Consider the following 15,860-nt stretch of genomic DNA (forward strand, 5'->3'; position numbering starts at 1 on the left):
TTTACATAAAACATTTAAACATGTGAAATGTCTGCTATTTTTATTTGTATTTCTATGTCTATACAAAGATGAGCTGTTATATTTGTATGATGATTTTATGATTTTATTATATTCTATAGCAGAAACCCCTTATTTAAAGTTTTTATAAATTAAATGCAGCATTAAATACAAACTATTCAGCACTCCACAAACCCCTAAGCCTCAAAGACCCTTGATATAAGTGAAATGTATAATTTTCTGAACTGCTGAATCTTCATTCTCTCTCTGTCTCTCTCTGTCTTTCTTTAATGATTTAATTTATTTACCCCTTAACCCCTGGTACACTGTACACTGTATGTCTAGTGTTTGTTACTGCACCTGTGTTGCAATAAAGTAAAAAAAGACAATAAGGACAACTTTACCTTCTCTGGTAGCGTACATTTAGTTAAAAAACATCTAAATAAACTGAATATATAGGCTACATCTATAAAGATTTTTTCTGGTGAAGAAACAGGCCATGGAATTACCAAAGGTATTGATTAAATCACGATAAATATCTTACAGTTTCTTCTCTCATATGTAAAGGTATAGCCTACTATATAATGTTAAATATTATTATTTAAAAAACACACTACACACAGATACAATAGTATTTTTAAATGTTCAGATCATTTACTTAAGTAAAGCAGTACCTTAATACTGCTATTTATAAAAAATACTCAATTGCAAGTAAAAGTTGTGGAGAATTAGCAACATATATTTAAATCATCAAAAACAAAAGTAGGCTACTCATGCAGAAAGATGCTTTTTCAGAGTGTTACTGTATTATTTGATAACTATTGATGCACGAACATAACAAGCAGCATTTTAATGATGTGGAATGTCAAGTTGGGGGTAATTGTAATTATTTAGCCTCCTGTCATTGCAGTTTGATCTATGATAATGCAAAGCTGTTCTGTCCAGAACAATCTTAATCTGCAAAGTAACTAGTAACTATAAAGGCAGTGGAGCCAAACATAGGGTCTACAATATGAAATGTGATGGAGTAGTAGCCTATCATAAAATAGAAATTAGTACAAGTACCTCAAAGTTGTACTTAAGGACAATTCTTGCGTAAATATAATGTACATGCATACACAATTACACAGGTGTCTTTCTGGGTGGGTTCATATGACATCAATAAAGTTTCATTTCGAATATATATTTGATGATATATAAAAATGTAAATAGCTATATATTTGGAGGTGTTGTATTTATTCTCATTTAAAGTTTAAAATTAAATCAAAGGGTAGATGAGATGAGTATTAAGATATGATATTAAGGTATATGCATGTAAATTGATGACATATCTCAACATGTGCCATCTGAAAGATACATTGTCTGTATGTATAAAATATGTCAAACATGCTTAATCGGCTTAGTGTCAAGGAGATATCCTGACTTTTCAGAATTATTGCACGTTGAAAAAGTTTCATACATTTGCTAGATTTATTGATATTATTTATTCAGGAAGTGCAGAGCATAGCATTTTGAGGGAGAACAAATCGCTGTTTGACCTCAAGGTGTCAGCATCGGCATTTGATAAATGTGATGGTGATCACAGTATTCTGGGCAATAGCTTTAAGGAAGCTACACTGTAGATAAGGATTCCTGGTTGGCAGTTCCACCAAGGACAATCTGAGGAGCAGGAAACAGGTATGTCCACACTCGTTAAAGTCAAGTCAAGTCAATTGTATTTATACAGCCCAATATAACAAATCATACATTTTCCTCTGGGGGCTTTACAATACGTACAGCATACAACCCTGTGTCTGTCCTTAGATCCTTAATTCAGATAAGGACAAACGTTTCTTTCTTTTTTTTTACTTTAACATCAATTTTTTAAAGAAAACTCAGAAAAAAGCAACAGAGGAGGGATTCCTCTGACTGGACGGACAGGGAGTACAGTAAGTATGGACAATCAAGTTGACAAAATTATAGAACAAATATATGAAGAATATCAATCCGTGAGGATGTCAAACAATGACTAAATGAGGATTTTAAACCTTTTAAGACATATAATCATCTATCCTAGAGGCTTATTTTAGAATTCACACATTACATATCATTCATTCATGATGAAATAACAATAACAATTGATTTGATTTTTTTATTCATAAAAACCCATGCAAGATAAAACTACAACTATTGCTCAGTTTGTGTGTGTGTGTGTGTGTGTGTGTGTGTGTGTGTGTGTGAGTGTGAGTGTGTGTGTGTGTGTGTGTGTGTGTGTGTGTGTGTGTGTGTGTGTGTGTGTGTGTGTGTGTGTGTGTGTGTGTGTGAGTGTGTGTGTGAGTGTGCGTGTGTGCAGTCACATACAGTCATATAAAGAGAGACACCAGCAACTGTAAACAAAGGAGTGATTCCATTTCCTGAAGTGCGTACAGGAAAAACATTTGGTCCTTTAAATCAGCCAGTTTTGCATTTGTAGAAGGAACTAGAGGGATTGTTAGTTTGGTCATTAGGTTTGATAAGAGCATGGTTACAACATCTTTACATATGCAATCCTCAAGTAACCTTTTACTATTTAAATCTACAATTAATGTACACGTTTATCTACATTTCTATATACAATACAAGTACAGTATATTCAGAAGAATCTTCTATACAAAGCAACTTATATGTTATGTATACTGAAATATCTCAAGTACAAGTTAACTAAAATAGATGGGGAATTAACTGAAATGTGTGATTTTACAACATGCATCCATATTAAACCAAATGAAATAAACATTAGATTTTGTAAATCTAAAGAAAGCTGAATTGCGAATAGACGATCATATATATTCAACCTTCTGACTACCATCTTACTAATCTAATATAAAAACAAATATATCATACTGACATGTGAATGTTTTAACCAAATACATTTTTGTTACATGCCCATGTTAGTGAGCTGGCTCAAAATGAGAATTTAGCAGAAAAAAATCATTACTATCTTCCTATTGAAGCAGCACTTCATTATTGTGCAGGTTAGCAATTTGTTTTGGCGTGTATGATTTGTACTGTACACAAAATTGGAAAATATTTTTGGTGCTTTTTTTGGTTGAAATATAATGGCATAAAATTCTGATTTGATTACAGTTCAGATTCTCAGCGGAGCAAATTTACAGGTTAAAAACATGGCTGAGTGATTTTGGTTTGTCCGTCTTAATGATTGTAATAATTGGTTTGAGGTGTATGTGTCACAAAGAGGGCTGGACAGTTGCCAATATATTCTGACAGCTTTGAATAGCACTTCCTGCTTTGGACAGTTAGGGGACAAAGGTATGTGTGTCTTAGGTTACATGACATCTTTCAATCGTTCAGTTGAAGTCTGTACACCAAATAAAGAAAATAAAGCCACTAATGTTTGTGCAGAAGTTTGTAAATAGGCAGCCCTTTTACACCAAAGAAGTTGGCCTGTGCATGATATCCAACACTGTTCAGTATCCAAACTGATTTTTACAACCATTTCGTTTACACTTTTCTCATAGAACACAGATAACACAATTTTAAAGCCAGAAAAAGTAAAGTATATGCTGTAATAATATAATATTGTAATGTAATGTCATCTACTGTGGTGTTAAGACTCACAGCAATACTGACCTCTAGTGGGGGAGATTAGACATCACAGTTCTGAAAGGAGTTGAATATGCTATGCAGTCCACGGACCACCAGGCTCTAGTAGTTCATTCTTACTGAAAAATAAACAGCTTCCACCCTATAGCAGATACATGTAGTACTCTTAGGAAACACCATAGTTAAAAATCTTTAGAAAAACAATGCAACAGTGAACCATTTCAAGTCTACAGTGTGTCCGGAAAGCCCACACTAGACCTCACACATTAGTGGAACTCATCTTGGCTGAAATATATTCTAGCTGTAGATCAATTTAATGTGATCCCTTTAATCTTGTGAGAGGAAGGTTTGCAAATTAAGAAGAGCTTAGTTTGTGGTTCAATGCAGTGCAATGGTTTTCCTAAGAATGTATGCAACAATTTACATCTTGGTCTCGCTGTCAGCAGGCCTTTCGTTTTCATACTCATTCTCCTGGCAGATGAGCTGGTACGGCTTCTTGTCTGCTTCCTCCACCACTGAGTTTCCCACCTCGAGGTCCTTCTTCTGCAACTCGTGGCGAGACAGGTGTTCCACTATACCTGCCCCGATGGAGTCGCCAAGGACATTGGTGGTGGTGCGCAATCGGTCCCTGAGGCAAGACAAAGAACCGGTGAGGACAGGAGGCAGGGAGAAGACAAGACACGACAAGATGAAACAAGACAAAAGAAAATAAGACAAGACAAGACGAGACAACATGAAACAAGAGAAAAAAGACAATGCAAGACAAAAACAAGAGATGATAAAACAAGAGAAGTCAAAAAGACTAAAGAAGACAATGAGTGTGAAATATTAACCAATTTCATTGAGACATGGACTGTCTGTAATTGTGTGTACATCAAAAAGAATGATAAGTAAAATGGAGACGTATTTTTAATCCCTCTAAGCAATCTTCAAACAGCATGAAACACAGCCACCAGATAGGCGGAAGTTGGGCTTCGCACTGGGCTTGGACCCCGACTGAATAAAAACCAGATGGATTGAGGAACGAGGAATGTGAAGGGAGTGTCTCTGGAAGCCCTCCCATAATCCACTCATGAGTGTACGGGACACCAAGTTGATCCCTTTTAACCCCTAAACACCCCCCCTGGGAGGAGCTGAATTGAATTCATACCACACTATTCTTATGTCACTATAATATAACTATATTTCCTCATGATTCAATCCTGCTAATATTTCTCTACAAAGTTTCTAATTGAAAATTGTTCAATGTTTTTTTGCTGACTTTCACATTTTAAGTGAGTATTTCCCTCGGATGTCATGTAACCGATACTTACAGGAACCAATCAACTGCAATGATGAGTGAGATGTCATCGGTGGGCAGGCCTACAGACGTTAGCACTATCATCATGGTGACCAGTCCTGCCTGAGGGATTCCAGCTGCTCCAATACTGGCTGCTGTGGCTGTGATACTGATGGGAAAAAGTGCATTAAAAAAGGTTTAATTGTTTTAAAAATAAAATCAGGGGAGGAGAATTTATTTTAGTTCACCCCTCTCCTTTCCTCCACTCTGTCTCTGACTGTAGGTGTGTGTTGCTGCCCTTCGAGAAGTACAACGGATCTTAAATCTTAAATCTGTTTTTTTAATTGCTTTATCTACAAACAATTTCGCGGACCCCCTGTTGAAGACCTATGCTCTAGTTCATTCCTTGGTAATAGCATTGAAGAGGGTCACTTAAAATTCAATCCATTTGCTGAAATACTATCCCCCATCTATCTCTAGTTAGAAAGCAAGACTGGTGGTTAGACATGTATAAAGCTGTAACCTGTGGTTTTGAGGCTTGGAGCATTTCAGAGTATTTCTTGCAATAATGAAAGACAAATGTAATAGAAATATTCTCCAGTTCATCCAAAACGGATCAAATTCTCAGAGTAGGCATAGCTTACAAATCCTTTCAGGATCTTTAAAAATGTAGAGTCAGCGATTCTGGATAGAAATTGTTATTTGAACTCAACAACCAGAAAAATACCCCCCCCCCCCCCTCCAGATTTACCGTCCCTCTGGCTCACACTGCGTTTATCTTTATACATCCATGGCCTTTCCCCTGTCCTGTGCTTGACCAAGAATGCCCCCCTGTTGCTGATTGGCTGGAATAATGTTGTGTGACTCGGTCCAAACCACTTTGTTTGTTTCCCATTTACAGAGCCAGGGCTGTGTATGAACACTGGATTTGTTTTCAGTGCACAAACAGAACGGACAAGTAGCAGACCGTGAAGGGATATTCGGTGAATTTGACAAAAAAGTGTATCGGATTGGAATCGTTGAGTCCACCTTTAAATTATTGAATAAATGACATTATTAATTGATGTTTAAAGAGCACAGGCTGCAATGCAAGCGTAATGAGTATCACATACCTGATGGTGAGAATCTGTCCAAAGTCAAGGTCATAATTATTGACCTGAGCGATAAAGATGGCAGCCAGGGCTTCATATAGAGCGGTGCCATCCATGTTTATGGTGGCACCGACGGGGAGCACAAAACGGGTCACACGCTTGTCCACCTTGTTGTTTTCCTCCAGGCATTTAAAAGTGATGGGCAGTGTGGCAGAACTGAGCGGATAGAGGGATAGGGAGAATAAATAAAAAAACAGAGACATGTACTAAGGAACAATCAACCCGGTCTAATAGAAAGTACAGTAAGTTGCTGAATCATGCTTAGCAACGCTCTGATCTGATCATTTGTAGAAATTCAGGGAGGCTGTCTACATACTAAAGTCTAAAACCACTCACTGCAGGTTAGATTAAAAAAATGCAACAATTGCATTTTTTTTTTTTTATTCATCTGCACAATATCCAAAAGTAAATAAATAAATAAAGGACATAATTACAGTATTTGGGGAGCTATTAGGGGACTTATATATATATATATATATATATATATATATATATATATATATATCTCATATCTCTATGCCTTTTCCAAGCAGTGATGCGATGCCATTTAATTTCCATGCACACTGAGTGAATGAGAGAATGACAATACATTCTACCTTTCTTATCAGGTTGTGTGATTTTGAGTTGGAATTCAATTGTGTAACACAATCACATACCTTGAGGATGTTCCCAGGGCAGTGATGAGTGCCTGCAACAGCCCACCGATGAAAACAAACGGGTTCTTCCTGGTGACCACAAAGTAAAGTGTTGGCAGGACCAAGATGGCGTGGACGAGCAGGCCGCATATGACTGTCACGGTGTACATTGCCAGCTGGCTTCCCATGGATGCGATGTCATCCATCTCCACAATCTTACCAGCAATTAGGAACAGGATACCGATAGGGGCATACCTGAAGATTAAAGAGTTATATTAGGAATCTGTCATCCAGATCCAACACTTCATTCACTTCATTAACTCTATCCATCCTTACCACATGATTATGGCGACCAGCCTCATGATGACTTCATTGAGACAGTCAAAGAAGTCTTTGAGGGGCTTCCCCTGCTCCCCCATGCTGCTGATGATCAGACCGAAGCAGATGGAGAAAACCACCAAGCCTAAAGCATTGACTCCATTAACCGACCCTGGCACTGGAATCATCTCCTTATGGGTTATCGGCTGGCTTTCATTAAGTGTGAATATAGTTTCATTCACTGTCATCTTCACATGGACTACCCTCAGGGCATACTGCGTCTTAAACTGAAAAGATGACAGGGTAAATAATGATTATTCCTGTGGCAATAACATATATGTAAATACTTTTAGTCAAGAATAATATTGGAGATTCAGAGTCTTTGAAGACACATATATATATATATATATATATATATATATATATATATATATATTTACAAGCTTGTTGAATATTAAGAAAATGTGTCCCCCAACATTAAAGAAAAGCTCCAGCCAAACATGTTAGATTTCAATTCTTTACACTAAAATGTACAAATGAATCAGAAAGTAGTTATTTGTTTGTGCTTTTAACATTTTATTACCAGTACACAAAATCTCACAATCCCACCAGAGTACCCCCATCTGCCTAAAATAAGGAAGTGAAAGTAGGCTTGGTTAACAACTCAGCTGTGCAAGCATGGGCATCAGATTTGCTTTTATATAGGTGGCAAATTTTAGAATTGAATTGAATTTCCACTGTAACAGCGATTTCCAGTAAGTAGTTAAAAGTTCACAGGAATGACAATATGAAAACAGAAACCCTGTACTGGAGATGCTTTAAACAAGGCAAACATATGCACTCAAATATGCTAAAGTGAGACAACTAAGAAATAAAATCTTTCATATAACTGCAGGAAAGAAGAAAGAGAGAGGGTGTACTTGGGAGTGGTACCTGTTTGGTGCAAGCCTCCACAAGGTTAGGAGGAAACATGTTTCTGGAAAGCACAACAAAAGAGGTACATTTATGTTACGATTTACAAAATGACAAACGCACATTGCTAAACGAAACAGATGTACAATGTATAAAATATTTGGGCCAGAATAAGTGTACTGGAGTGCTCTTGTGAGTGTCTTTGGTTATTCAAAGTGCATACATGTGTGTGTACCTGATAAGGTCCAGGAAGGCATCAGCGGGGCTAACCTGCTCTATGTGCTGCTGGTTGGTGAACTCATCTTTTGATCCTTTTCCAGGGTGAATAACGAGCACCATGACGATGCCGATGAACACAGCAATGACAGTAGTGGTGGTGTAGTAGATCACTGCCCTCATACCCATTTTCCCAGAAGCACGGCTGTCCAGAGCGGCCATACCTGAAAAGGACATCATCTACTTTCATTTATATCAGCACAAAAGGTTATATCCTCCAAAGAGTTTCTCAAATAAGTCTTTATCCACTGCTACCTGAAGTCTTTACAGTGAACAGTGGGTTAGCATTTAAAAAACAAATAGTTAATGAATTCTGTGTGAAAGCTGTGAAAAATCTTCACAGTTTCGTCCACATAGACTTCTGTTTCGCTGACAGTGTGAAGAGACAGTGTTGCCTTGTGACCTTACAGTTGGCATAGATGTGTCACTAACTTGTGTCCCTATGAGCATACAGTTAGCCTGGGAAAAAGGTGCTGTAATTATATGTGGAATACACCCATCTGGATTATCTGCCTAACTATCTGTGACAACAAAGAGCGGCGGGAAACACAATCTGGCTCTGACCTTTACTGGTGGGAAAACAACACCTACTGTCTAGCACCCGGTGAAATCTGATTACATACTGTATATTCATATAAAGATAATATATTTTCAATTTTAGCTTCAGGGAGAACCTCTTTGAAAACATGCCAGAGATTATATTCTGAAATTGTGATTTTGTGCTTTTACTAGTTGGGCAAAAATGACTGTGTTTTATTTGATCATGCAACAGTTAAGGTTAAGAATTGATAAACCACTGATCCAGAAAAGCAAGTTGTATAGGAACCAGAAAATAGTTTGGAGTTAGCAGAGTCTGGAGGCTAAAACGTACTCCACACCTCTAATAGTTTTAAGCAGACTTTGTCAGGATAGTGGTGTTAAAAAGAAAGACATCCATTCAGAGAACTGGATTTAGAAACTTACATGCTGCCTCAATAGATATGAAGTTGTATTTTCAAAGTGTCAGTTCCTATTATGGCCATTATCTCCATTCAGAGCTGTACAAGGCAAAGCCGGCTTTGTGTGATGGGAGATGTATGTGTTCCTTTCATATGCGGCACTTTGAGTGTGTGTGTGTGTGTGTGTGTGTGTGTGTGTGTGTGTGTACCTACTGCCCCTGCTTTGGCCCTCTCTGTTCCTCTTGTCTACACATGCCCATGACTTAGGCTGTTATCCAATTCTTTTTGATCCTCTTTCTCCCCTCCTCATCCTTCTCTCCCTCATTCTCTTCTCCCAGATTCTTCACCTCCTCTCTGTACCACCCCTCCATCCCCACATCTTGTTTCAGGGTGCCCCCTATAGTACCCCTCCCCTCCCACCGCCACATCTTGGCCTCCCTCCTGTCTTTTTTTCTTGCACGCTGATCTTATTGCTGCAATCCTTTCACTGTCACCCGTTTCCTCGCCCCCCTCCCCACGCCCCAATTCTCTGTCCTGCTCTCCTACAATTTCTTTTCTGACAGCCCTGGGAAAACTTGTTGACTTAGTTAGCCCGGCACGCACACAATGGTCTCCAGCCTGTTGTCCAGGCAACAACGGACGCTGCCTCACCAATTCCATCCTTTCAAAGGAACGAAAGGACCAACATTGAAGGAGAGCTCGGAGAATGACTTTCTTTCTCATTAGGGAATGTTCATCAAACACAAATGTAAGCCTACTTTGGGGGGGGTTAGGGTTAGGGTGGGCAAAGATTGACTCAACTAGCAAGAAACTAACTCGACACGCTAGTCTATGAAGTTTAGAAGTTTAAAGCTGAATAGATTTAACAGAAAATTCATTGATTTTGATAATCGGTTGGTTCGAGCCTCTCAAATGTATTGATTTTATGTTTTTCTTTGTCATGTTACTGTACTGCATTTCTTAGAAGTGCTGGTTGGACCAAACAAGCTTCTAGCTAACTATGCTTCTTACATACTTTTACAAATTCAAATTTTCAATCCATAACATTTATTGGACATTTTTTATAACTTCCTTCATATTAATTTCCTTCATTATTTAATTTCTACCTTTATGTTGCGACCTTTATTGACCAAATTCCCAAATAATCTGTCTTCTGGCCTTCCCCTTGACTCCCAGTCCCTCCCCCCTACATTCAAGCTCCCCTCCCATTGACCTCATCATCCCCTCTCCCGGTCCTCCCCCCTTCATGGCTCTATTAATATGTGGTGGACTCTCAGCTATCATAATGAAATGCCTGAAGACAATATGGATTTTGCAGTAAACACATTGAATGATTTATTTGAAGTCTCTCATAATACTTGATCCTTGGTTCTCCTGCCTGTCTGTCCACTAGTCCGTCTGTTCTGATTCCGAATTCAACCTCACTTTTGGACTGGATCAAAATTGAGTCAAAACCCTTTCAACTGGGACAACCCGTTTTAGACAGAGGCACAATTTAGACAGGAGCGTGACAGCCACTTTACACAGGGGATTTGTGTTTGCAGAAAATAAGTCATAGGAGCTTAGCTCTGATGCTCTTATCCTCATGCAGAGTCATGTCATGTAAAGCAATCCCTGCTTTAGACATATAGCCTAATTACAGCCTACGATATGGGGTTAGAAACATAGATAAACATACAGCAAAGTGTGTCAAAATGCTCTTCAAGATCAAGATTAGCTGTTATCCTCTTAAGTAACCTAAGACCTCTCATATTACTTTTAAACTGAGGTCATTGTTTAAGCGGAAATCTGAAAACTGTGGGGGGAAAAAGTGACTTTCATTAACATATGGTGAGTCAAACAGCTGTGTTGCAGATGTTCAAAAACATACTGTATGTAATAACTTTCTTTCCCATGTGGCAAAAGCAAATTTAATAATGTATTGATTCTCCTGGTTATTGTTTAGTCAAAATTGGTTGTAGCGTGTCAGCATGTGCAGGTGTGTGTATGCGTGTGTGTTTTGGTAGAGCTTTTTATTTTGTTTCTGTTGTTGCCATGACCTCTGACCTCAATATGCTATATTACATTTCCTGAAAGCTAGCTGATGATATCTCCATTGGTGCTGTAAAATTATTTGTCATTTGTAAAAGTTAGTGTTGCAATAATTGTATCGTGTAGCAGTTCATTTGTAATCTGTGTGGTCATATTCTTGCAGGCTGGAACAAAACAAAGCCAACCTAAAAGCACACGCTGTGCTCTTTTAGACAACTTTCTTGCAAATAACGTCTGATAATTTGGGTACATGCATACACATGGCGTGTGCCAGATGACTTGACTACAGAACAGTACTCTTTGTTGGTCTGGACATGTTGTAGCTGCGATCATGTGACATGATGTCAAAGGAAGCTGATGTTACGCCCTGCTGCCGCACAAAGCAGGTTATTATCAGACAACGTGTATCTGTCATCCCTTCAGGAGACGGGCCTCTTGCCCTGTCAATCACTGCTCGGGGACTGGAGATTTGGTGTCAGTATGTCCCGCCTACATTTGTCTGTCAGTGCTGCTGACCAATGTTTTTGGTCACATGTCACAAGTCACATGTTCTATACTTTTATTTCCATAACAAGTAGAGGCTCTGCTCAGTGACAAACCCAAAGAACTTTGCCTCTGGCAGAAAACCCCCCTGTGTGTCTGACTGGCTTCATGAACCATGTCAACAGTGACGAATGAACTACATCCCTGGATTAGGACTGAAAGTGTCATATGTTTTCTCAAACACAGGTCCAAGTACATGTGAGCTGCATATATCTATAAGATGTACTAAAACCACAAGGTAATACAGCCCGTATATTCAATTATAACACAATAAAGCTGGTATCACTTTGGTCGTGTTTTATCAAGCTCAAGACCATTACAACATGGGTGAAGCATGTGATTGAGGCCAGTAGTGTAAGTTCAAAACATATCTCTCTGTCTCTGTTTTGCTCATGAGGTCATTCTAACACACGCTCCACTGTGCCCAAAACCAACAAACAGCGTCGACTGAACAAACAGCTGGCCCGCTCTGCCACACATGAGGCAGCCGTTGGTCAGTCGAGCCACAAAACAACAAACAGCACTATCACTGGTATTACCTACACAGAAACACATGCTACCTGCAAAACATGTAACTCAAATCTCATCTAAACAGAGTCAAGAATAGTCCTACTTTTTCCCACAAGTGCAGACTGCTGCTATGCTTCGCTTCAGGCCAGTAGAGACAGCAGGAGGGGGCACAGAAGTAGAAAGTGGACGGGTTTTTGTCTGTGATGGGGCTATTTCTACAGTGACTGCCAGAAAGCTTCAGTTTTTTGTATTCGGAGATACAGTAGAGGGCTGTGTGTGGTGACTAAGTTGTTTGATATAAATTTAGAACAAAATAGTGTCACACGCTTGAACTGTAAGTGGCTTAGTTATGTGTGCTTATTTTAGATATCTGAGGTACATTTGAACTAAAAATAGCCAACACTTTTTACCGTACTGACGTTACAACCATGTGGGAGTGCTGTGTGTAAGCCTTGGGTGTGTACATTGCCACATTATTGGTGCAATTAGTAAGTAGTTTCTATCAGATTCACATGCATGAGAAATATTTCAGTTCGATTATCATTATTATTATAATTATTATTGTGTGAAATCAGTGAAAAGAAACGGGTCAAGGCATTTCAACAAGCAGAAGTCCTGTTATGTCGAAATCGTTCTGTGTGAAAAGACTAGAAGAGTAATAGGTCAAATTAGCTAATTAGATGAATAAAAGTCTGGTGGGAGATGTACTGATGGCACTAAAATGACCTGATGTTCATACCTGTGATGAGGCTGGAAACCAGCAGGGGCAGCACAAGCATCTGAAGCATTCTCATCAGCAGCTCTCCAGGGAAAGAGAAGAACTTCACCTCCCGGTAAGACATTTTGTAGGGCCGAAGGGCAAATCCAAGGATGATGCCTGTAATGAGGATCAAATGTGGAAGTTAAATCCAAACTTTATCAGAACATTTCCAGTCTTTTGTGTTAACAAGACTAGACCATGAGACAGTCCCAGATCTGACACCTAAAGTTGGTTATAATCATATTACAGCAAAATGTAACATATCTATCAATGGATTTGAAAATCATAATAATATTGATAAGTGTCAGCGTCCCAAAATATCACGTGAAAGCTGAAACATCATATTGTTTTATCACTCAAATGCACAAATCACATTTCCACAAATAAAATATAGTTGACTCATGCCAATGTATGATGCAGGAGAGCAGGAGCTACACTGTTAAGGGTTAAAGCATGTGAGTACATGATCATTGCTGAGAAAACTTGTATTGTGCAATGATGTCTCCAGTAAGTGTTGTTTTCTTTTAGGATAATAGGTCTTGACTTTTACTTCTGCTGTGATTGTTTTTCAAACTTGATTTTCTTATGAAGTTCTTTTCTTCAGAATCAGTGATATCCATTCTCTCAACAAGCAGTTTATCCCCTGCAGCAATAATCCAACAACAGGGCCCAGGTGGCTGACCCAGCAGCCTGAAGTGAAGAAGATCCTGATTTCAACAATCAGGCAAATGTGTTTGTCATGGCATGGTGTAATTGTAGCAGGGCTGCAGATGTGCAGGCAGTTGGTGGGCCTGGCTCACGTCCTACTGAGTCAGATTCAAAGGTTAATAGCAGCAGGTCAAGGGTCAGCTGCAGGATCTGATAAATGCCTGTCTGCTAAATTAATCTGAGCTCCCTCTATTCTCTCATCCGGTGAATTTGTTTCTATTCTTCACCTTCTTCCGTCCTTCTACATGGGTGTTGGCCACAGAACATCTTTTTTACAAGTTTGAATAGAGGAGGGGTAACGTGGTGATAGATGGAGAGGAGAGGAATAAACAAAGTCTTCTCCAATAATATTCCATTTTAAATCAACTAACTTACCAAAAGAGTGCAGTGCCTGAACAGTGGCTTACATGAAAACGAAAAGGTTCCCACTTACCAATAATGACAGCAGCTACGGTAAAGATCACAAAGGCATTTCTCATGAAGAATCCTTTCACATGGCCCTTCGTCATGCTCTCCACTCTCTTTTTGGCCCGCAGTGTTTGGGACTGGATCCCGGCCCGGATCTGGTGGAGCCCACTCCGGGTCCTCTGTGGGTTCTCCCCGTTGCTCTGAGTCATAGCTGCCTCTGGATCTTCAGATGTCTTATTAAACGTGCAGGAACTTGAATGTGATGGGGACACCTTAAAGGTGCTGCTGAGTAATCTGTTGCTTCTCTTCCTCTCTGTCACACTCGTTCTTTGACTCAAGGGTTAAGACTGTCACGGTTGAAAGGGAAGGACATATTGTGAGAGTTAGCATTAGATATTTATACACAATGTCAAATGAGAAATGTTTGTATTTGACCATTTTGTAAGTGTGCTGTGTATTACTCTGCTGCACTCTATAGGAACTCACTCAAAACCTCTGTATACAATATACAGCACATACAAAGTGGATGAAGTAACAATCATGCAACCCCCCCAAACAAAATCCATAATAAAACGTAAAATAACTCTTCTGTCAATTAAATCCATGCATGAAGAACACATGTGTTGCACCCACAACTGTGAAGCCATGCTGACTTCCTCATACGTACACTCGAGCCACGACAACACACGTGTGGTTAAATTGATACTGATTCACAGCCTCACACATGCAGACACACATGCAAATACAGCTACTGGTCAAATGGTAAAATGCATTTGCAGACACATTTAAAATGGTAAAGTACTTAGATATAAGTTGTTTCTGTACCTTTAGACTTGAGCAATAACTTCCTCTGGAGTAATGTTTTTTTCAGGGGGAAAGTTCAGGTTTAAAGCCCGGTGAGTGTGAGAGAGACAGAGGAGCTCTTTGGCTGCGAGCTGGTTGGTGTGAGTAACCAGCAGTGAAGAGAAAGAGGAGAGAAAGAGGTGAGGGGAGGAGAAATGGAAAGGAGGGAGCAGCAGCGGGGATGAGAGAATGAAAGAGCCAGTGAGAGCATGGAGGCGGTGCCATAGTAGAAGAAAAACTAGAGTTAGTCACTCACACAGCGTGGGCTTGTGGGGAGGTGAGGCGGGAACTAAAAAAGGAAGGAAGGGGCCCCCCCCCCCTTTCAGACAGAGGGGAGCTTGAGGAATAATGAGCTTTCCAAGCAGGAAAAAGAGAAAGGACCTTCTTGTTTCTTCTGTCCCTCTCTGCCGTCCTTTCAAATGGTTTTTCACGCTTGAGAAGTTCAGCCTGATTGGAGATTCCTGTGGAGAGTGATTCCACAGAGAAATGAAAGTCCTACATCAATCAAAAACAAAAAATGGAAGTAGATTAGCCATTCATACATTTATTTTTGGCACATCTCCAATGGACACACTCATCAATCAATCTGCCTTCTCTTGCTGCATTTTAGTATATTATTAAACATTTACCCCAGACAAAGGTCATGTTTTTTTTTCCTACAGGGAAGTCTTTAGGTAGGCTAAACTAAACTGGGTGGGTAAATGTTTACTGAGTGCAAGTAGTGCAACTGGTGCTCTGGTGCTTTCGGCTATAAACAAACAACTTGTTCAAACAGTGATGCATGTTTTAAATGTAGAGGATTTTAGCAAACTGACGGCTACTGGGACGAACAGCCACACGTGTGCTATTTAAACGTAATGACTACTTGAGCTTTAGCACAGCAGACACATTGTTATGAAGCAAAACACTTCCACAGAGGATGATCCAAACACAAGCAGACTGATGACCGGGAGTTTAGTTTGGCAGCAA

The 15,860-nt window shown here is 39.4% G+C and overlaps 1 protein-coding gene across 1 annotated transcript; it reads right to left on the minus strand.

The window, feature by feature from the left end:
* Positions 1-2,122: 2,122 nt before the first annotated feature.
* On the minus strand, positions 2,123-14,997 carry LOC115013669 (excitatory amino acid transporter 1-like). Its single transcript, XM_029440120.1, has 10 exons — positions 14,874-14,997; positions 14,074-14,395; positions 12,912-13,049; positions 8,110-8,314; positions 7,896-7,938; positions 6,981-7,249; positions 6,666-6,899; positions 5,971-6,165; positions 4,893-5,027; positions 2,123-4,207 (listed from the first exon to the last, which is right to left on the minus strand). Exons 2-10 carry the CDS (start codon positions 14,255-14,257, stop codon positions 4,000-4,002), a joined length of 1,611 nt encoding a protein of 536 aa, XP_029295980.1. The 5' UTR covers positions 14,258-14,395; positions 14,874-14,997; the 3' UTR covers positions 2,123-3,999.
* Between the last annotated feature and the right edge of the window lie 863 nt (positions 14,998-15,860).

This window comes from Cottoperca gobio, chromosome 9, assembly GCF_900634415.1.
Source record: "Cottoperca gobio chromosome 9, fCotGob3.1, whole genome shotgun sequence".
NCBI classification, from domain to species: Eukaryota; Metazoa; Chordata; class Actinopteri; order Perciformes; family Bovichtidae; genus Cottoperca; species Cottoperca gobio.